General features: G+C 51.3%; 1 protein-coding gene across 21 annotated transcripts in view; it reads left to right on the top strand.

Annotated features, from left to right (window-relative positions):
- SCRIB (scribble planar cell polarity protein) overlaps positions 1-21,209 on the top strand; it is a 97,256-nt gene that overhangs the window by 20,738 nt on the left and 55,309 nt on the right. For 20 of the 21 annotated variants that reach the window (XM_039548826.1, XM_039548829.1, XM_039548825.1 and 17 more), the window contains 11 exons: positions 3,156-3,219; positions 4,764-4,838; positions 4,922-5,066; positions 5,403-5,521; positions 6,117-6,316; positions 7,013-7,179; positions 7,725-7,849; positions 8,994-9,119; positions 9,736-9,957; positions 10,426-10,743; positions 13,637-13,699. In XM_039548826.1, the coding sequence (XP_039404760.1) occupies positions 3,156-3,219; positions 4,764-4,838; positions 4,922-5,066; positions 5,403-5,521; positions 6,117-6,316; positions 7,013-7,179; positions 7,725-7,849; positions 8,994-9,119; positions 9,736-9,957; positions 10,426-10,743; positions 13,637-13,699 (1,624 nt within the window). The remainder of the gene's footprint in view (positions 1-3,155; positions 3,220-4,763; positions 4,839-4,921; positions 5,067-5,402; positions 5,522-6,116; positions 6,317-7,012; positions 7,180-7,724; positions 7,850-8,993; positions 9,120-9,735; positions 9,958-10,425; positions 10,744-13,636; positions 13,700-21,209) is intronic. The other variant, XM_039548827.1, reaches the window with a different exon arrangement.

The raw sequence follows: 21,209 nt of genomic DNA, 5'->3' as shown, positions 1-21,209 counted from the left end.
AGAGAAACCTATGTGGATGGGGGTGTAGGAGGAGCTCTGTGCACAGTGAGGTTCAGGATTTGAAGAGCAACAGGATACAGCTGAAGGGTACATTTTGCTTCTGACATCTGTTTTGTTGGATATCCCTCCTGGTTGTTCTGGATGGGATAACTACCTTCCCTGCAGCAGACAAAACATAAGCCAGCAAGGGAGTAGAGGTAAGTGTTGCGACCCGTTTTGGAGTTAGGGACAGGGATGAGTTCCTGGCAGGGACTGTGGTTGGTGGAGGTAATGCTCTCAGGTGGATGGACGTGGAGAACTGTCCAGTTGGTACTTTGGTCTTTGCTTTGGCCCATGAGGGTTTGTTGAGTTTTCTACCCTACATCAGCTCTGTCAGCTTGTTTCCTGCCTGCTTATCCACCCCACTGATGATTCCCCCACCTTTCCTTGGACATCACTGGAAGGGATTCTCCTTTTTGAACAGCAGTTGTTTTGGGTCCACATGAACTCCTCAGTGAAGGTGTGATGCATACAGCTGTTGTCACCTGTCCTCAGAACTCTCTTACTGCTACTGGCAGGAACTCAGCTTGTCTGCTGGCACTTTCCCCCCATGGTTACACCCTGTAGAAGCACAGATCAGAATCACACAGTGTGGCAGTCAGCAGATCTTTTCTGCACAGCAGTGACCCTGTCACAGAAAGGTGATAGGAGGGGGCCAGCTGAGATGGTCCCATGTGGAATATCACCTCAGAGGACAATATGAGGGTTAAAGCTCTTCATCGTAGAACCACAGGATGGTCTGGGTTGGGAGGGACCTTAAAGCTCATCATGTTCCAGCCCACTGCCATGGGCAGGGACACCTTCCACTAGACCAGGTTGCTCCAAGCCTCATCCAACCTGGCCTTGAACACTTATTCCAGGCTGAGAACTGGCAAGCAGGAGGAGTTTGGGTCCTGGTGTTGGGCTGCTCTTCTGTCTGTTCCTGTGAGTGGGTGTTCATACAGGCAGGGACCACTGCTGGGTTACACCATGTCAGCAAAGAGGTGCAGTAGCTACATCCAAGATTGGGCTTTCAAACTGCAGTGAAGATAGTCCCAGTGGCTTTTCACCATCTCAGAACCAGCAAGTCTCTGGAGTCTTGAGAATTCAGTCTGTGACCACACCCCTTTGGTTTTCGTGGAGGTCTCTCATGCCCAGTGCTCCCATTTGCCCTTTGGTAGATCCGTGTGCCATCCAGCAGGGTGCTTGTAGTGTGCTGTGAGGCTTTGGTGTTTTTCACTGGAAGGTTAGTCCAGGCTTGACACTCATTCTGTAATGCAAATTCAGCTTCTTTTCATCTTTCCCCAATTCCCCAAAGTCTATTTTGGGATGATTTCCAAAAGTTGAAGATGGATCTTGAAGGCCAAGGTAATTCTGATCAGGTCTTTCAGTCGAATACAAGATGGCAGTTGATGGCCAGAACCATTTCCCTGGGTTCTCTGCCTAAGGCTCTGGTGCTTACCCTGGCTGCACTTCGTGCATAAGAACAGCTCTAAATGAGACCAGGTGACCTTGCCAAAGAGGAGAATGACTTAAGCAAGAGATGTCTGGTGCTTTGTTTCCAAGATTCCTGAGCCCAGTGGGTAGGTGGGCTTCAACGCTGAGAATTTGGGACAGCATAATGCATTGGTGTCCTTTTGGTATCTTTTTGTTGATGAGCTTCTTGAAAGGTCAGCTTGCAGTGACCTTTGCCAAAATTCCATTTCATTGGTCAGTCTTCAGATATGGACTGAGTTCTGAAACGGTTCAGCTTGTTCAGCTGGTGATCAACCCCTCATCTCTCCTATGCAGATGGGACACAGCCAGAGACTTGGGAAGGGCAGTTCTCATATATTCTTATGGAATAGTAGAGGATGATCTCTATTGAGACCTTTTGCCAGGTGTCATCAGTGTGGATTCCACAGCTCCCTTGTTCCTATTTTGGGAATTCAAGCTGTGAAGGTGCAAAGCGACAGTCAAGGCTACATCACCTTCAGAGGAGTCAGAGTTGATGTACATTCCTGGTGAAGGAGTGTTGTGCAACAGGATCCTTTGGATGAAACTGTTGATCTACCTTTGCTGGAGTTTATCTCAAAATCCACTGCTGCGTACAGTAGGAAATTAGTTTTCCTGCGTAACCCAAATGTTTTTACAGCCTGGCCCAGACAAGAAGCTCCCTTTTATTGCAGCCCCCAACTGCCTTGGTGTGGGTGACATTGAGAGGTGGACCTGTTTCCAGAGAAGTACAGGGATTTCTGTACTGGGACAGTTCCTTAAGCAGAGAATAAAACTGTTCCCTGCAGGGGGAGTGGGCAGGGCTGGCAGCTCCACCCTGGCACACAGTGAGGGGCAGCAGTCCTCAGGGGAGGTGGAGCTGGAGCTGGAGCTGATGGGTCAGACTCAGGTGATAAGACAAATGAGCACCTGGATCATGTCATGAGAGCCCCCTCCTGGGTTTGTGGGACTGCAGGCCTTGTCCATCCCCAGGTGTGGTGTATGGGATGCTTGGGGGACGTCCGTGGGCCACTGGTGGGACAGGCTGTGGGTCCTGTGCAGTGTCTTCATAGTGAGCTTCTGTCTGTATGCTGTCACCTCACCTGAGACATCAGGCCCCTGTTGTCTTCCGTTCCTCTGCAGTAGCATGAGCATCCCGTCTGGGGAAACTGAGGCTGTTGAATTTGTCATTCCTCCCTGTCCCTGCAGCTGTGCTCCCCTTGCCCCCCCAAACATGTCTTGTCCTCTGCTGAGTACCTCCTGTTGCCTGTCAGTCCGTGCCCAGGTCCCTGTCCTTGCTGCGAAACAGGCAGCGATGTGAAGGTGTGGCTGCTCATCTGTTATGGTTTTGATCAGAGTACATGATGGTGGCGGGGGGGGGGGGGGGGGGGGGGGGGGGAAGAAGGCAAACTGGTACCAGTGGAACTGGCTGCGCTGGGACTGCTGGTGCCTCTGAGCCCAGTTCCCTAGGATGAACGGTCTGGCTTGGGGAAGGGACCAGCTCTATAAACTGTTGGGCTCAGAGGGACCATGAGAAAGGTCAGGATTGCCCCACCTGCTTTAGGAGTTGCTAGAGATCACGTAATTTGTGCAATGTGTGTCCCAGAGGCTAACCTTCCACTCTTTATTTCTTGTTTTATCTCTCTGTCTCCTGTGCCTTGCAGTTCACTCTCCTTCCTTGTCAAGTTAGAGCAGTTGGATCTCGGTGGCAATGACCTGGAAGTACTGGTAGGTGAGGGCTGGTGGGGAGGGAGTTTGGGTGGTTGGTAGGGTCAGATCCTGTACCTAAGTGCAAGCAAGTGGGTTTCCACCTGACATGCAAAGAAATAGACCCTCAGGTTATTTGGGGACATTCTGATCTGCCCAGCATGGCTCAGTCATCATTCCCAGATGAATTTTCTCTTCATGTGTCAACCCTCGTGTCTTGTTTCCTGCTGGCCTCTCACACCACCTGCTCTGTCCTTTCCAGGCTCTGGGATGGTAATTCTTCCTGTCTGGCTGCCAAGGATCTTTCCTTTTCAGCAAGACTCTGGTGCTTCCCTTCTCTGTCCTGCACTGCCCCCAGCTGTTTTTCTTCTCATCCAGCTTCCTGCCTTTCTCCTTTCTGATATGATTTCTGCCCCACAGGGTGCTGGGCCATTCCGTGTTGTCCACGGCAGTGAGGGTAGCCCAGTGTGGGGACTCTCTCCATGGAGGGCTCAGCATGTGGAGAGCAAGGGCACAGTCTCAGAATTCAGGTTGTCTGGGCATTTGGGGACATCCAGTGATACTCTGTAACTTTGCAGCTGTGGATTAAGCTATTACTGGATCTTACTCATTGTGTTCTGGAATGGTTTTGGCAGAAAACCATCAAAATTAGGAGGCAAAGTGGTTCGTGCAGCTTAGCTGTACACAGGCTGAACTCACCTGTGAGAACAGGGGTGTGGCACTTGAGCCGTCCTCCAGTGGAGCAAGCTCCAGATGCTGATTGCTTGGGGGAGTTGTGGGATGTGAACATGTGTCTGTCACGGCTGATGGTGCTGCTGGGTCATGTTGAGTTGGCCAGTGGTACCCAAATGTTTATTTTCATGTCTCAGGAGGAAGATGCATTTCTTCTGTAAGGCCAGAATTTCCAACCCCTTAGAATCATGGAATCATTTAGGTTGGAAAAACCATCTGAGACCATTGAGTCCAACCGCTCCCCCAGCATTGCCAAGGCCACCACTAACCCATGTTCCCAAGTGCCACGTCCACACAGCTGTTAAGTTACCCCAGGGGTGGAGACTTCACTCCTGCCCAGGGCAGCTGTGCCGGGGCTGGACAGTCCTTTCTTGGAATTTTCCCAATATCCAACCTAAAGCTCCCCTGGCACAACTTGAGGCCATTTGCCTTTGTCCTGTCCCTTACTCCCTGAGAGCAGAGCCCGACCCCCACCTGGCTCCATCTTCCTGTCAGGGAGTTGCAGAAAGCCAGAAGGTCCCCCCGAGCCCTGTTTTGTCCAAGTCCCTCAGCTGCTCTCCATCAGAATTGCGCTGCAGGTTTAGTTCTTGCCTTGCCTGCTGACACAGTCCTGCTGTTGCCTTCTGTGTGTCCCATTGGACCTCCTGCAGCCAGTGGCCATCCCAGGCATTCCCAGACACGTGTGCTGCTATCTTGTAATGATCCATGGATGGTCCTGGGAGGTGTGAGAGGCAGAACAGTGCCTGGCTTTGCAGAGTGGTGCATCTGCAGCATCCTCAAGCAGCTTCTCCCTGTGGAAGGGACTGATGCCATCACTGTCCTGTCTCCTACAGCCGGACACTCTGGGTGCTCTCCCAAACCTGCGCGAGCTCTGGCTGGACCGGAACCAGCTCTCGGCCCTGCCGCCGGTGAGTGTCTGTTGGGCACATGTTCAGCCCTTTGCCCCTGCCCCAGCTGTTCCCTCGAGCCATGGATCTCCTCTCTGATGCAGGAGCTGGGCAACCTCCGCCGCCTGGTCTGTCTGGATGTGTCTGAGAACAAGCTGGAGCAGTTGCCCAACGAGGTCAGTGGGCTGGTGGCACTGACAGACTTGCTGCTGTCACAGAACCTGCTGGAATGCATTCCGGATGGGATCGGTGAGTGTTGTGGGATGGGGAGTGCTGCAGGACTTCAATTCCTTGGCAGTGCTCCTGGAGGAGCTTCAGGAAAGAGTGTCTGTGGCAGGGAGCTGGGGATTAATGGACATAGGCACAGTCATGGAGAGCAGAAGCAGTGGGTGATACAGGTGAGCAGAACTCTGCAGCAGAGTTCAGATGCTTCGTCTGCATCAGGTGTGTGTGAGGCCTGGTGGGAGGAATGGCAGAGCCTCTGTGGTTGGGTTATGGGATCCTTGATGGGATCACAGCCAGGTGAGTGTAGTACATCATCCTTCTCTCTGGCACTGCTCACGCCTAACTTGTCACCCTGGCCAGGTCAGCTGAAGCAGCTCTCCATCCTCAAGGTGGACCAGAACCGGCTGACAGATGTGACAGAATCAATTGGGGACTGTGAAAATCTGTCTGAGCTCATCCTGACTGAGAACATGCTGACGGTGAGTACTCAGCAGCCACCTGCCTCTCCCATGCTCAGCCAGCTGCCAGGGATCCCTTCCCATCTTCTGCCCTCCGAGCTGAATTCCTGAGAGCGCTCCAGCTGCTTCTAGAGTTTCACCAAGTTCACAGACATTTGGAAGCTGCTTTCTCTCACTGATTTTTTTCCCTAAAACATTCTCTGGGGTAGCAGGGATGCTAGGATTGCCCATCCCAAAGACCATCCCGGCTGACAGGTGCAAGATCATATCCCAGGCTGCATTGGTGAGGGGTTTGGGATGGTGTGATTGGGAACAGCCCTGCTCCAAACTGCCTGTGGTTTGATTGATAAAACATAAGGATTGGGAATGGGCAGATAAACAGAAGGAAAGTCTTGACCAGTGGTGGTTGGAATGTGCTGTGCTGTGCTGAGGGGAAGAGTTGGCATGGCTCAGTCTGTGGGCCCAAAGGAAAACCTGTCCCAAAGATGTCCCGAAGAACGTTATCCCCAGTGCATGTGCGGGGACGGAAGGCAGCTTGTTCCCCAGACCGAGGGCTTTGTGCCTTTTGCCTGTGCTGCTCTTTCCTCTTGCAATCACTGACTCGGCTCCTTCCCAGGCCTTGCCCAAGTCCCTGGGCAAGCTGGCCAAGCTGACAAACCTGAACGTGGACCGGAACCGGCTGACGGCGCTGCCAGCAGAGATTGGAGGCTGTGCCAACCTCAATGTCCTGTCCTTGCGGGACAACCGCCTGGCCCTGCTGCCCCCCGAGCTGGCCAACACCACTGAGCTCCATGTCCTGGATGTGGCTGGGAACAGGTGAGCAGCAGGAAGACACACAGGCTGGGAGGCTGCTGTGAGGGAGATGCTGGATCTGTGTGGATCCCAGGATCCACGGTGTGGAGGAGCCTGGGCTGGTTGCGGAAGGCTTGAGCTTTGCCTGTGAACCCCTTCTCTGTGTCACCTAAACACAGGGTAGAGGTAAGGCAGAAGTGTGAGGGCATTTTGTCATGTGTGAAATGGAGATCAGGGGAAATCCCTGGTCACTGGCTTCCTTTCCTTCCTGCAGATTTTGTGGGTTTGTGTTGTTAGTCCTCAGGTGAGTGGTGCCAAAGTCTCGTTCGTGGTGTGAAGGTGCCTGGGGGCTATTCTGAAAAGTCCTATGGTTCTGTTCACTGGGGTTGGTATTTTTGGAATTTGGTCAGCAGTTGGAAGCCGACCAGAGGTTCTGTGGTGAACATTCTATACTCTGGTCTGTGAGAGTATCGTTTTTCTGTTTCTAAACCCCTCCACACTGTTGGAGGGAGTTGTCCTGTGGTAAAGGCTGGTGAGGATGGGTTACTGGAGCCCAGTCCCCAGCCATGGACAAATCAGCTGTTCCAGTGGTGCAGGACTGAGGGATCCACAGCAGCTTGGCTCTGTCCCTCTCCGTTCAGGTGGAGCAGTCTGGAGCTGAGGTGAAGCTCTTTCCTGACCAGGTAAGTTTAACAAGCAGTTTGTTCTTCTCTTTTGCAGGCTGCAGAATTTGCCCTTTGCTTTAACAAATCTTAATCTGAAAGCCCTGTGGCTGGCAGAAAACCAGTCCCAGCCCATGCTGAAATTCCAGACCGAGGATGATGAAAAGACAGGAGAAAAGGTTCTCACTTGCTACCTGCTCCCCCAGCAGCCCTCTCCCAGCCTGGGTAAGAGCCTGCATCACAAGCACTGGCTGCAGAGCCTTGTGCTCAGGAGGGGGCTGAAGCCTTGAACCTTCTCTGCTGGGTTGGACTGTCCCTTACTGTGATTCCTGCAGCAGATCCAGGCTCTTGTATGGCTGGGACAGCTTTCCCAGGCAGTGATTGTTAAAAATGAGGAATTGCTTTCTGCCTGGTGATAAGGAAGCTGCAGCCTTATCTTTGAGTGTTCTGCTTGGATCTCCTGACCAAGCAGTTAATTTTCATTGTCCTGTCAGCATGGTATTCCTGCCTAATTCTACCTTTTTCTGTACTTCTTGGGTAAGGAGTGCTAGAGCTGCAGCATCAGACACTTCTGTAGAGGCTGCTGTAGGTCTGGTGGGAGATGTACAGAAGGTGACAGGATGTTGAGGCCACAGCCTTTGTCCTCAAGGCCTCTGATGCCATGGGCAGATACAACTGAAGTGCCCTAATGGGATGAGAACTGTCTTCCATCTAAGTCTACAACCCTGCTCTTCCCAAAAGGAGCTCCCACTGTGTCTCTTTCTTCCCAGAGAACCTCCTGCAGAACAGCGTGGATGAGAGCTGGACAGACACCAACTTAAACAGAGTCAGCGTGATCCAGTTCCTGGATGAACCTAAAGGAGATGATGACGAGGAGTCTGGCGCTGAGAGACGAGTAAGAAATTCCTGGAGGCTTGTTGGCTCTCTGTGGAAGCACAGGGACAAGCTAAGCTTTCTGAAGATGGGGAGCCACTGTGGTGTCCATGTTTCACCTTGTGACACTGCTGTAGGCGTGTGCAGGATTTCCACGGTCTGAAGGCTGTTTGGTGCCCTGAGGAGCCAAGCAGGAGTGAAAGGAATGAATTCCCTGGGAGCCATGGTGCAGAGTCATATCTTGAGGTTCTTCTATGGGAGTGGAGCACTAACGTGCCCAGGGAGCACTCGAGTTGTCCAGAGATCCCAACAGAGCACTGTCAGGATAGGGTTTTAGCTCACCCCCCTCATGGGGAAAGGCTGCCCAGCCAAACCCAGGCCATCCCCATCCCTCCAAGCATGGAGCCAGTGCAGCCCACACTGTAGAGTGTCCTGTTGGTAAAGTAAGTACTAAACACTGTAGGCAGCCTCAAAACCTGCAAGAGATCATTGTGCTTTCAGTGCAGATGCAAAGCCAGGATAGAAGTTTCCAGCAAGTGCTCTGAGGGTTTCCGTCTCTTGTGGATTTTTTTTCCTTTTTATTTTATGGAAAGTCATCCTTGAGATCTGAATCCCTCTAATGAACGATGATTGCAGCTGTCCTGGCAGTGTGTGTGTGTGCTGCTGGCATTGGGAGGTTTGGGGGTTTTTTGAATTGTTTTAACATTGTTACTAGTTTTAGAATGCTGGTTTTCTTCACTCTTTAGCTGGGATGGAACTCACTAAGCAGCACCAATTCTGGTGCATTTGGGCTTGGCAGACCTGTTAAGTAACTCCAGAGGAATTAGGAAGATATCCCAAATCTGTTCCAGAGGAGTTTCTGTCTTGACAGTTTTTCATTTACTAAGCCTGAAACACCATTTTAAACTTCCTATCATTCTTCCCAAACCTTCTATTAGCTGGAGAGCAGGATGATGTCCAGAGGAAGTTCTCAGTGTTCCCTGCCTCCTCCCAGCTGCAGGCTGTGTAAGAACTGGAGCAGATCCTGCAGCAGGATGTGTTGGTTGCATCCCCTTGGGGCTCTCGCTCCCTGATAAAGGTGTTCGTTACCTGCAGAGGTTCATTCCCAAGGCCTGGCACGTGCTGCCAGGGCTGGAATCCCCTTCCTGAGGGTTTCACTTTGTCAGGGCCTGCAGCGCCGAGCCACCCCTCACCCTAGTGAGCTGAAGGTGATGAAGAAGGTGATTGAAGTTCGGCGCAATGAGGTGAACGCTGCAAAGGCTGATGTCAACCCGAACTCTCCCAACTCGGAAGTGAGTGCTGGGCACTGGGGAATGGATAACCATAGAGAACATGGGATCATGGAATGGTTTGGGTTGGAAGGAATCTTACAGACCATCAAGTTCCACCTCCATGCCAGGGGCACAGACATTTTCCACTAGGAACATGTAGCATATGTGGGAAATGGGGAGGTAGAAAGGACTGACATTTGGGAAGGATTGGGAGGGACTGAGAATGGATTGCCTGGGAGGGTTGGAAATCTGCCTTGAGGTGTCATGGGGGCCTGTGAAATAGAGCAAGAGATGGAACCAGGAGACAAGGGGAATTGTGTGTGTCAGTGCCAGTTTTGTCGTAGCACAGGGAGAGGAAGAGAAGGCTCTGATATTCCCAGTAAAGAATGACGGGAATAGAGCACTTGGTGGAGGCACCTTGCTGCCCTGGTGGGAGGCTGAGAATAAATGCCTACACAGGAGGTGGAACAGGGAGGACCCAGGTCACATGGAGGAAGCTCAGGAGGGGAAGCTGTGGGCAAGCTGAGGAAAAGGTGGTTCTGTTGGTGCTGGGCTGTTCACACCTCACACCAGTCACACTGTGTGGCTCCATCTGCTGCTCTGGGTTCCATCCTGACCATCACGACCATTTTCTCAGGAGAAGAGGCTAAGTGCCACATCAAATCGCAGCGAGGACTCCCACCTGTCCACCAGCACCGTCTCTGCGGACTGCAGGGCAGAGGAGAGGGACCGGGGCTGGCCCAACGGGCAGGTGCCCGATGCGCGGGAGTTGGAGAAGGAGGTGAAGCCCAGAGTGGAAGAGGAGCGCAAGGAAGCTGCTGACCAGGAGGAGGAAGATGTGGAAGTGGAATACAATGAGGTAGGAGCCTGGGAACTGCAGCAGGGTCACGAGAAAAAGTGGAAGGACTTGGAAGTTTCAGAGGAAGTGGGAAATAGATGTACAGGTAAATCCATGTGGGATTTGGTCATCGCTGGAGGCAGATCCAGGCCGTGGAAGGCAGTACAAGCAGAGACTGGGGCAGTTTGTGGGAGCTGCACGCGTGGGAGACTGGGGTGGACAGGATGGGAGCCAGGCAGGCTGTGGGAAAACTGGGGTGACAGTGACAGGTTTGAATGCCCTCCATCCCTGGAGCTGACAGAAGCATGTCTGGGGGAAGGCGTGGTTATGGAAAAAGGCAAGGATGGGGAAATGGTAACACATTCCTGCATTTTCCTGAGCACACAAGCAGTGACACTGGCTCTGCCTGTGCTGGGGGAGGGGTCACAGGGACAGCAGGGTCCTCTGTTCCGTGAGGCTCACGGCATGTCTGCGGCTTTGCTATCACAGCCGACCGTACACTTCGCTGAGGACACACTGATACGGAGTGAGGATGAGGATGAGGATGAAGAGCGACCGTTCCCAGTGGAGAAACAGAGGCTTATTCGCAAGGACACGCCCCACTATAAGAAACACTTCAAGATCACTAAACTGCCCAAGCCAGAGGCAGTGGTGGCACTTCTGCAGGGGCTGAACAGCGATGGGGTCCCCAAAGAGGAAGAGGAGTTGGGAGGCTGCAATAATAACACAGAGCCTGAGGATCAGGAGGAAGCATGGGATGAGGATGACAGAAAGAATGCAGCTTTGTCTGCTCAGCCATCTGTGAAGGTAAGGTCTTGCGGGGCAGGGGACGGTCAGAGGGATGCAGACCTGCCCTCTGCTCCTGTGACCAAGCAGCCAGGTTGATGTGGTACTGATGAAACCACTGGCAAGAGGCTCCTGCACTTCGGGATGTGCTGAGGGTGGGAGAGCTGAAGGTCCTTGGGGGCTCATAGGGTTGTCAAAGAGCTGTGCCATGTTGCTATGTCTGACACCTTCACTGTATCCAGGTCCTTGCACCATCCCCATTCCATATACTGTTCCCTGTGCTGCAGGAACAGTTCTCTGTCTCATCACTGCTGGGTTCTGAGCCTCCTCCTCACTCGCTGGTTGTTGCTGCTGGTTCACAGGAGGATGAGCTAATATCCCTGGGTGGATTCAATCTTTGGCATTTGGGCCACTGACACTTGTTGGCACAGTGCTTCCTGGAGCATGTAAGTGCAGCCAGGAGTGTGCCCCTCCCTGTGCTTCCACCCAGACACAGCCTGATGGAGGGTGCGTTGAGATTTCGGGGAGCTTGTGCTCTGAAGCTTTGGCCTTACTGGTTATACTGGGGCTTAAGAAATAGGGGATCCTTGGCTCTCTTCAGCTGAACCACCACGTTTGGTTAGGGACACACAGAGGTTCCTGCTTGAGGAAGTTGCTTGCAATGGAAAGGAATATGTGGATGAGGGACACTTCATGAGATCAGCCCAATTCTCAGCCAAGCTGGTTTGAGGATTTTTAATTGTATTTGGTGGGCAGAGGTCAGGATGTGGCTGAGTCTCCATCACAGTCTGACATCAACAAATCTCATGGGTGAGATGTGGGTCTCCAGGTGTGGAAGGTGCTGGAGTAAAACCTGCTTCTGCTGTAACTGCACATGCTCCAGGGTGCCGGGATAATTCCCATCCCTGCTGGAGCTCAGGTTGCCCACGGAAAGGTCCTTTCCCTCACTTGGCTGTGAAGCCTTTCCCTCAGTGGATGCTTGCTTTGCTCTGCTTAAGCCGATGCAGCTCATCCTGTGCTCCCCAGGGATGAGACATGCAGTTTTCCCACTGTTGGTGAAGTTCCTCAGAAGGAATGTTTGAAACTGTCCCAAGTCCCCTTCATCCAAGACCTACCATACTTGGGAATGCCCTCACCCGAAAAGGTTGTTTTAGCTGGGGACTCAGAGCTGAGGAAACACTGACCCACTGGCAGAGCCTGTGATGTCTGCTCAGGGGTGAGGTACCTGTCAGAAATTACCCTGGTTGTCAGCTTAACCTTCTGCCTGGGACTCAGTTCTCCTTTCTGTAGGGCTGGGTTGGATGCCTGCTCCATGAAGACATTTATGAGTTGCCTCCTGAGCTGCATTCCTGGAGTGGGGATGTAGGGACCAGTGTCCCTGTGCAGGGAGGCTTGTGCAAGAGGTATATTGAAGGAGGAGGCAGGACAGGCTGTGCAGGAGGCTGAATCCTAAAACCAGAGGGTTTTGTTGCAAGGACAGTTGGTTTTCAGAAGAAATCCTGAGGCTTCTTGTGCTTGGGAGCAGGATCCCAGGTGCCTGTCAGGATGTACTTTTTCACCAGAGAAAGGGATTGGTGCAGTTGAGTTTGGGATTGCTCATTCCTGTGCAGCAACTTGTGGCACCACAGGCTCCTCGGTGCCTTCTCCTGTGTTTAACCCTTCCTTCTTCTTGGAGTGACCTGGTATGGAGGGAGTGAGGTCAGCTAGTGGTGGTCAGCTCAAGGGTCATGACCTCAGGGTGCCAGCATGAACAAAACCTGGCCTTAGGGATGCCCCTTGGCAGGAGTGTGCTGGCACTGGGCACTCTGGGAGCCCATGAGCAGCCCTGGCAGTAGTGAGCTGGTGAGCAGGAGTGGGGGCTCTGGTGCTGAGGGGTCAACTCTGGAGCTGGGATGTGAGTGAGCTCAGCTCTGGAGCTGTGGTGGTCAGGAGTGACTCCGGGAGTGGGTTCAGCTTCGGAGCTGTGGTGGTCAGGAATGGCTCCAGGATTGGGTTCAGCTCCGGAGCTATGGTGGTCAGGAGTGACTCCGGGAGTGGGTTCAGCTTCGGAGCTGTGGTGGTCAGGAATGGCTCCAGGATTGGGTTCAGCTCTGGAGCTGTGGTGGTCAGGAGTGACTCTGGGACTCGGTTCAGCTCCGGAGCTGTGGTGGTCAGGCGTGACTCTGGGAGTGGGTTCAGCTCCAGAGCTGTGGTGGTCAGGAATGACTCCGGGAGCAGGTTCAGCTCTGGAGCTGTGGTGGTCAGGAGTGACTCCGGGAGTCGGTTCAGCTCTGGAGCTGTGGTGGTCAGGAGTGACTCCGGGAGCGGGTTCAGCTCTGGAGCTGTGGTGGTCAGGAGTGACTCCAGAAGCGGGTTCAGCTCCGGAGCTGTGGTGGTCAGGAGTGACTCGGGGCGTGGGTTCAGCTCTGGAGCTGTGGTGGTCAGGAGTGACTCGGGGCGCGGGTTCAGCTCTGGAGCTGTGGTGGTCAGGAATGACTCCGGGAGCAGGTTCAGCTCTGGAGCTGCGGTGGTCAGGAGTGACTCCGGGAGTGGGTTCAGCTCTGGAGCTGCGGTGGTCAGGAGTGACTCCGGGAGCAGGTTCAGCTCTGGAGCTGCGGTGGTCAGGAGTGACTCCGGGATTGGGTCCAGCTCTGGAGCTGTGGTGGTCAGGAATGACTCCGGGAGCAGGTTCAGCTCCGGAGCTGTGGTGGTCAGGAATGACTCGGGGCGTGGGTTCAGCTCTGGAGCTGCGGTGGTCAGGAGTGACTCCGGGAGTGGGTTCAGCTCTGGAGCTGTGGTGGTCAGGAGTGACTCCGGGAGCTGGATCAGCTCCGGCGTGGCGTGCGTGTGTTGGGTGGTGGTGGTGGTCGTGGTGGCGGGTTTGGTTGATGCTCCACTAATCCGCATGCCTCTTTGCTGGTTCCTGTCCTAACAGGGGGTGTCGTTTGATCAAGCCAATAATCTGCTGATTGAACCTGCTCGCATTGAGGAGGAAGAGGTCTGTACCACTCCTACTGTTCTCTCTCTGCCAAAAATCATCCAGCCTGCTTGATTTGCTTCCCAGCCTCACCCATTGTTGTAGGGGGAACTCTGATCTCTCTGGGTCAAGTGGCTTCTGGACCTGGCTGATCACAAACACGATGATTGTTTCTTCCTTGCTTTACCCTTTTCCTCCTTTCCCATCCTTGAGGTGAGAGTGGCTGCTGCAGAGCAGGAGTGAGATGGAAAGGATGTAAAAACCAAAGGGGCTGAGGTGGGAAGTTCGGTTCCTATTTGCTGTGTGTTGGTGGAGAAGTGGAATTAAATAAATAGAAATTTCTGGACGTGTGGGTAACCCTGGAGGAGCAGAGACCTCAAGGATCATCTGAGTGCTGTGTACTGACCCTTTGGTAAAAGGAGGAGGATCTCACTCAGGACACTGTGCCACTGCCTGAGGAAAGTGGGCTGGAGCCAATGATTTGTGCATCTCCTGAAGCCTCCCTCAAATCCCTTCAAGGCTTCACATGCAGCACCTTGAGGTGTCAGAAGGGGGCAGGTGGCATCAAAGGGATCACAAAGCCCCTGGCATGGGGACAGTGTCTGTACTAAGGGTTAAAGGCCTGTGGCTGGCTGACTGGCTCATCCTCTGTCTGTGATCAGCTTCCTGCATTTGTCTCGAGGTTTTCAGTGCCTGGTCAGTGCCTGATCTATGGGGTCAGTACTTTTCTGCAGGCAGGTTTCCAGGGAGCTGCTGGAAGCAGAGTGCTCCTGCCGCTGGCAAGAGGCAGAAACTGCATCCATGTTGACAGCTCACACGGAGATTTCTCCCGTAGGACAGACAGTACAGGGCCACCACACCCGTGTGCCACCTGGCACTGTTGGCCTGGGCATCTCTGAGAACTTGGCTCTGCTATTCCCTCAGGTGTAAAATGGAGACTTTTCTTGGTTTTGGAGTAAGGCTTTCCAGGAGGGAGGTGACAAATCCTTTCCACCAGGCAGAACATGAGCTGGCTCAGGTGTGGTCCCCTGTTAGTGGGTCCTGAAGATTTCTCCATCTTTCTACATCTCTAGGTCCCTAAAAACCACATTAGTATTTATTGAATTTCTCTTTTATGTAATCTTCTGTCACTGAGGGTAAAACAACTTAGCCTGGTGTTTCATGATTACTCTTCCCGTTCCTTTGGGAAGTCACTGTTCCCAGACATTCTCTCCAGCTGTTGGACATCCTGCTCCATTTGCAGAATTTTCCTTGGGGGGCTGTGCCCCAGAAACCTCAGTCTTGTACTGGGATACAGTCTGCCCACCTCTTCCTTTACTCCTGCCCTTGCTGCACCTACATCTGATGGAAGGACCTAGAACTCCTTCCCTGGAAGCGTTCACCATTCCTGGAGGTGTTCAAGAAATGCCTGAACATGGCACTCATTGCATTGGTCTGGTTAACAGAGTTGGTTGGGGATTTGTCACAGGTGGGACTTGATGATCTTAGAGGTCTCTTCCAACCTAAATGATTCTGTGATTCCTGGGTGTGGCTGGTTGGAGACCCCACACTGGCTCTGATGTCTGCTCAGCACAGCCCCCTTTGCACGGATCTGTTCCGTACTGTGAGGAAGAACATGGGTATGCAGCTCCCAAGGACCAGCATGCTAGAGAACCCCCAGACTGGCGGTGGTAGCTGAAGTCAAGAGCAGACCAGCTTTGGGAAGTTGGTTTGAAATACTTGATTGTCCTACAGCTCTGGGGAGTGCTCAGCAAGGAACCTTCAACTAGACCAGGTTGCTCCAAGCCCTGACCAGCCTGTCCTTGAATGCTTCCAAATGGCATCTGCCTGCTGTTTCCAGGGATGATTCCTTGAGAAGAATCAGTGGGCTGATGGAACTGAGCCAAGAGCGTTGCAGAGCAGAGAGCCTGGTGCCCTTGAGCAGCACAGTTTTAAGTTCACTATACTGCTATCACATTCCTTATATGATTTAATACAGCCCTGAGAGAAAAGGGACTACTGATTCCTGATTGTGTGTTCCCTAATCCTCAACCATAGTCGTGAGCTGGAGACTGAGCTTGTTGGAGCAGACCTGGAGAGCCATGCCCAACTTCTGCCAGCACACCCAACATTGGTACACCCAGAGCTCCTGTTGCTGTTGGTGCCAACGGGGCTCTGCTGCACTGAAAGAGTAACTTTGTTGAAGTGTGTGATATCTGATGGTGGATATCTGGATTCCAGGGCTGGCTCTGTTCCCAGTGTTTTGTCTCCATCCCCATGTGCCTTACAGAAGTGACTGTACTGGGATGTAGAGGAGAAAAGCAGCTTATTGAGCACCTGTTTGATGGCATGAGGTTAGACCTGAACTCTGTTTTCAGATTGTTCTGATGGAGTAGCCTGGAAAGCTTCTGCACAGGTTGCAGGAGCAGTGGAAGGAGGGTCCCAAACTGTGTTTCAGTGCCCGATGCCGCTTTGTTGTAGCAGTGGCTGGTGTCATCCACATCCTTGGGTGTGCCCAGCCTTAACCCATGTCCTGCAGAGCCCCTGCAGGTCCAGGAGCTACAGAAGATTCTGCACTGCCGAAGCTTCTGCTGCCAGGGGACATGGACGGGGTTTTGTCTCTTGTTCTGCCCAAGGTTTCCTGGACAGAAGGCGCTGCCATTCTGCTCCCTGGGGAGGAGCAAAGGTGTCCGAAGATCCTGGATGTTAACTTCCTTGCTGCTGCTGCTGCTCAGGTGTTACATCCCATTGCTCTGCCGTCAGGAGTGAGTGGAATCTTCTCCTTGAAGAAGTTTTATCGTGTGGAAACTGCTCAGGAGTTGTCACCATTTGTGTTGGAATGCCAGCCTCAAGCCTGGCACCAGTTAGTATTTGCCAGCAGCAGATGTGACAGCACAGCCTGGTCCTGGAGCATCCTGTGCTCAAAGGGTTCAGTTTTGGAAAGGCTGGCATATGTCATGTGGAACATCGGGATGTGCTGGGAGCCATCCTGTGCCTCCTGGAGCATCCCCTGCTCAGGGATTCAGCTGTGGAAAGGCCAGCACATGTAGTGGGGACCACTGGGATGTGCTGGGAGCCATCCTGGCCCTCTGCGTGGGGCTGCTCATTGCTGCTCCACATGTGGAGCTCTTCCCCTTGCTCTGGTTTTTCATTTTTGGGGTGTGTGCTTCATTAGGGCATTGTCAGGCTTGGAATTCTTATGCAGCAAATTTGATTTTCCCACAATGTGACCCATAAATTTTAAACCCAGAAAAGTTTAATAAACCTCTTGTGTAGTGCTGGAGAGGTCACATCACCTCTGTTTGCTCACCTGACTTAACTGGAATATGACAGAGTGGAGTCCTTTTGATGTTAAGAAAAGATACAACACTTCAATTCTCTCATTTAATTTTTAAGATGATCTGAGTTCCTACTGAGCGAAGAAAAATGTGCCATATTTTCTGTTTTAATTTGTCTGGCTTTTACTTTGTTGCCATCAAAATGTTTTTATGACCTTTTCCTACTGGGTTGAAGGGCCCTCGGTGTTCTTTATAGAATCATAGAATGGTTTGGGTTAGAAGGGACCTTTTAAGTGTCACCCAGTGCCACCCCCCTGCCATTGGCAGGGGCACCTTTCACTATCCCAGGTTGTTCCCTGCCCTGTCTGACCTGGCCTTAAACACTTCCAGGGATGGAGCAGCTACAGCTTTTCTGGGCAACTGGGACCAGTGTTCTGCCACCTTTCCTAGGCCTCCAGTTTGGAGGTGGGATTGTGATCTCGAGGTGGGATTGTGATCTCTTCCTGTAAATGTACAGCTTCACATTCGGACCTGTTAAGGCACGATTTGGACACAAGTCACCCACAAAGTGTCGCAGATTGAAGACTGTTTGAGTGATTGCTGCTGGTTCATCATCATTGATCCCTGTTTCAGTTGCAAGTTTTATCTGATCCAGAGTCCTTTAAGGACTAAGGAGCAAAGTGTGGAATGATTTCTCACACAAATGCAGGACTATCTGCAGTTTCCTTTCCCTGCTCCAAGAGTAGGGCAAGATCATTTTGGTTCCACTCTGTCACGCAATCATCTTGTTGGCTTTCACAGAGAGAGCAGAAAGCAGCAGAGAAGCAATTGATGGAGAGACAATTATGTGTTTAAACACAGTGCTACAGCAAATGCAGTTCTCGCTTCTGCATTAGGCAGGTGCCTTGTGTGTATCAGACATGGGGCTTTGCTGCTTGGTACCAGGGTTATGTACAAAATTCAGGCATTACAATAACCCCCGTAGAAATTATGGGGGCTGAAGCATTTACCTGCCTTAAAACTGGTCCCTGTTTGCCACAGCATGTTCTGACTGTGTCAGGGGAGGAGAACAGCAACTCCCAGAAAGTTCCAAGACTCTGTGGTGGGAAACAATCCCCAGCTTGGATGTGGGCACTGGAATGAGGCCAGACTTGGATAGATTGGCATTTCTGGAAGATACAATTTAGCTGAAAAAGGGCTGTACTCAACTCAGGAACAACAAAGCTGAGCTTGCCAGGAAGATAACAGATGATTTGGAGGAAGTGCTGAGGTCAAGTCTCCTACCACGATGGGCAACCCAACACTATGCTCTGGTTAATAAGTCAGTCAAACTTTTTGTTAAATACGGATTGTTTCATCCTGTTACGCAGTGTGCGCAGACACAGAGATTCCTCCTCCAGGGAGAGCCCCAAAACTTCTCCAGGTTTCTGCTTCTGGAGTGATTAGAAAACTTACTTTTAATCTGTCATTTGTTAGTTCATTGTTTTCATTGTATTTTATCTTGTCCAATCTCTTCCCTGCTGGCTGACCCATTGCCCGCTTGTCTTTGGTGTAATTCTATGAAGACCAAAGTCTTGTCTGGCTTCTTCCAGCCTTCCTTTTGCTGGATTAGAGAAACCCAATTCCTATGGTGTTCTCTGGTAAGAGAGATTTCCATTTATTCCCTGCCTTTCTCGTTGCCTTTTCTTTCACCTGATTTATCTGAACTCAGGTCTGGTGCCTGTAGACAACATGAGAGAGTTTATTCAGACCTTAGTTCACTAAATTCCATACTTGTTTTTCCATTTCAAATATGGCAGTTCCTGTTCCTGGATGGGAATTCTCTTTAGCCACCTTTGTTCATACTTTTATTATACCTTTAGCTTTTCTTCCTGCATCCTTCAGGACTTGGGGAGGGTTGGCCTCTAAACAAGGTGCACATAGAGATGTCTCTGCTTGTGTCTTTTAAAGCAGGTGATGCCAGGTTTAGTGAGTTTTCCGTGTATTCCGCTGTTCCTTGGATAAATGCTCTCCTCCTGCAAGGCCTGCCCTTGGCAGCACAGCGCTGAAGTAGATTTTAGGAGAGTTGTAAACTCCCCAGTCTTTGCAGTCTTGTAATTGTATATTAAATGATGGGCAAAACAGACGTTCAGAATAGTCTGAAATTGCTGGGCTGAGAAGAGTCTCCAGTGGAATTTTATAGTGGAATGCTGCAAAGAGAATGACTGCTCCAAGGATTTCACCACACAAGGGTCAGTAAGAACAGGAATAAAAATTCTCTACTGCTGAAGAGATGAAATAGAATGTGTTTTAGTGTTACCTGTTTCATCTGAATCCAGGTGTAGGCTTTTGCCCTGTTTCGTGTTCTGAAATGGTTTGAGGATTGGTGGCTTTGAACAATGCTTGTTTTGCTTCTCTTTAAGCATTTGAGTGTTTTCATTTCCAGAAAGACCCTGTCCTGCTGCATTCCATAGTTTGGTCAGCCAAGACCATTGAAGATTCCCTTCTTTTTCTGTGCCCACGACAAAGCTGGCTCCCAGTGGTGATAAGGAGGAAGTACCAGCTTCCTAAGTCCCAGTTTCTGGAGTTCATGAATTAATCCTGGAATCATAAACCAGCCCAGGCTGAAGGGGCCTCGAAAGGCCCAAGGTTTTGTGGGGAAGGAGCCTTGGTGAGGTTATCAGCACCTCGGCCCATCACATCCAGGGATGTGACTCAGCACCTTCCTGTGGAGTTTGTCCCAGTGAAGGATTGTTTTCACTGCAAACATTTTTTTCATGTACCAAGATGAAGTCATATCTTTATATAGACACACAGCAATACGCTTAATCTTGATATGAATCTCTAGAGCCATGAATCTCTATGGGCTGCACAACTATCAGATGGGAGTCTCATATGATGTATGAATATTCATGTATCTGTAGGAACCTCGGGTTTTATTTATGCTTCAAATGTGACCATATTTCATGTTTCAAAAAGGCATCCTTGCTTCCTTCTCCCTTTGGGAAATGTGGTCACTGTCCTTGAGTCTCCTGGGGGAGGTATGTGCAAGAGTAGAGCAGCACCCTGAGCATGGCTGGTCCCCTGTCTCATCTGTTCCCAGTGCTGCTGTCAAAGGTCTCATTCAGGGCTCTCTACTTTGTGTTGGTTTTGTGGAGGTGTTCAGTGAGAAGTCAGTGAAGTGCTCAAACTCCTCCACACTGTGCCCACCATCTCTGCCCTCCGAGTACCCTTTCCTTTGAGAGCTAAACCCATTGAACAGAGGAAGGAATGACATCAGAGCCAGGAAACCTCCAGCCCATGTGCAGCTGCTGCTCTCCTGCCAGGGCTGCTTTTCCTTCATCTTCCTTTTCCACTGCCTGGGGTTAATTTAGCTCTCAGCAGTCACATAGCAATCTCCCATCTCCCCTTTGCTCACTGATATTTTCAGCCTGTCTCCTTGTCCCCATGAGCTGTGACTGACCAAAGCCAGACAGATTTAGCTCTTCTCATCTTTCCTGGTGAATCAGTGCCTCCAGCTCCTGCTCTTCCATGACCCAGCTGTGTGCACCCAAGGTGAACAGAATCCCAGAATTATTTAAGTTAGAAAAGACCTCCAAGACCATCAAGTTCAGCCTCTTACTGATCCATACCTTGTCACCAGACCAGAGCACTGAGTGCCACGTCCAGTCATTCCCTGAGCACCTCCAGGGATGGTGACTACCACCTCCCTGAGCAGCCCCTGCCAATGTCTGATAACCCTTTCTGGGAAGAAATTCTTCCTGATGTCCAACCTAAACCTTGAGGCTATAATTGTGACAGATACAAACTGACATGTTATGTTATATTACACTGACTGAACGTGCTGTCAGAGCGAAGTGACAGGAGGTGAGGGGCCCAGACCTCAGCAGGACAAAGAGGTGCTTTCAGTGGTGGGTGCTCAGCTCCTGGCAGTCTGTGGATCAAGATTTCTGGGCTGTTCATGCCAGTGTACAAGGCACCATGGAGCTGCCATCCACAATTTTGTCTGATCCTCTCCCATTCCTTTTATACGTTTCAGTTCCACAAAATCTAGTGGCAATAAATTATGTAATTTACTTGAGGTTTATATTAAAAAGCATTTTTAAAGCCTGCCACTGATATTTCATTTGGTATCCTATTGAGTTCCATTGAATATCCCTAATTCCTTTGTGATTACAAACATGGAATAATCATCTTCTATAAAGTTATTAATGGCATGAAAAGAGAAAAAGGATCTATCTCCCCCTCCTTAATTGGAAGGCTCCCAGCCTTCCCTCATATGGAATTATTTCAAT

The sequence above is a fragment of the Corvus cornix genome, chromosome 2 (assembly GCF_000738735.6).
Source record: "Corvus cornix cornix isolate S_Up_H32 chromosome 2, ASM73873v5, whole genome shotgun sequence".
Lineage (NCBI taxonomy): Eukaryota > Metazoa > Chordata > Aves > Passeriformes > Corvidae > Corvus > Corvus cornix.
The sequence above is the reverse complement of the archived record's forward strand: the minus strand, read 5'-3'. Positions and strand labels throughout refer to the sequence as shown.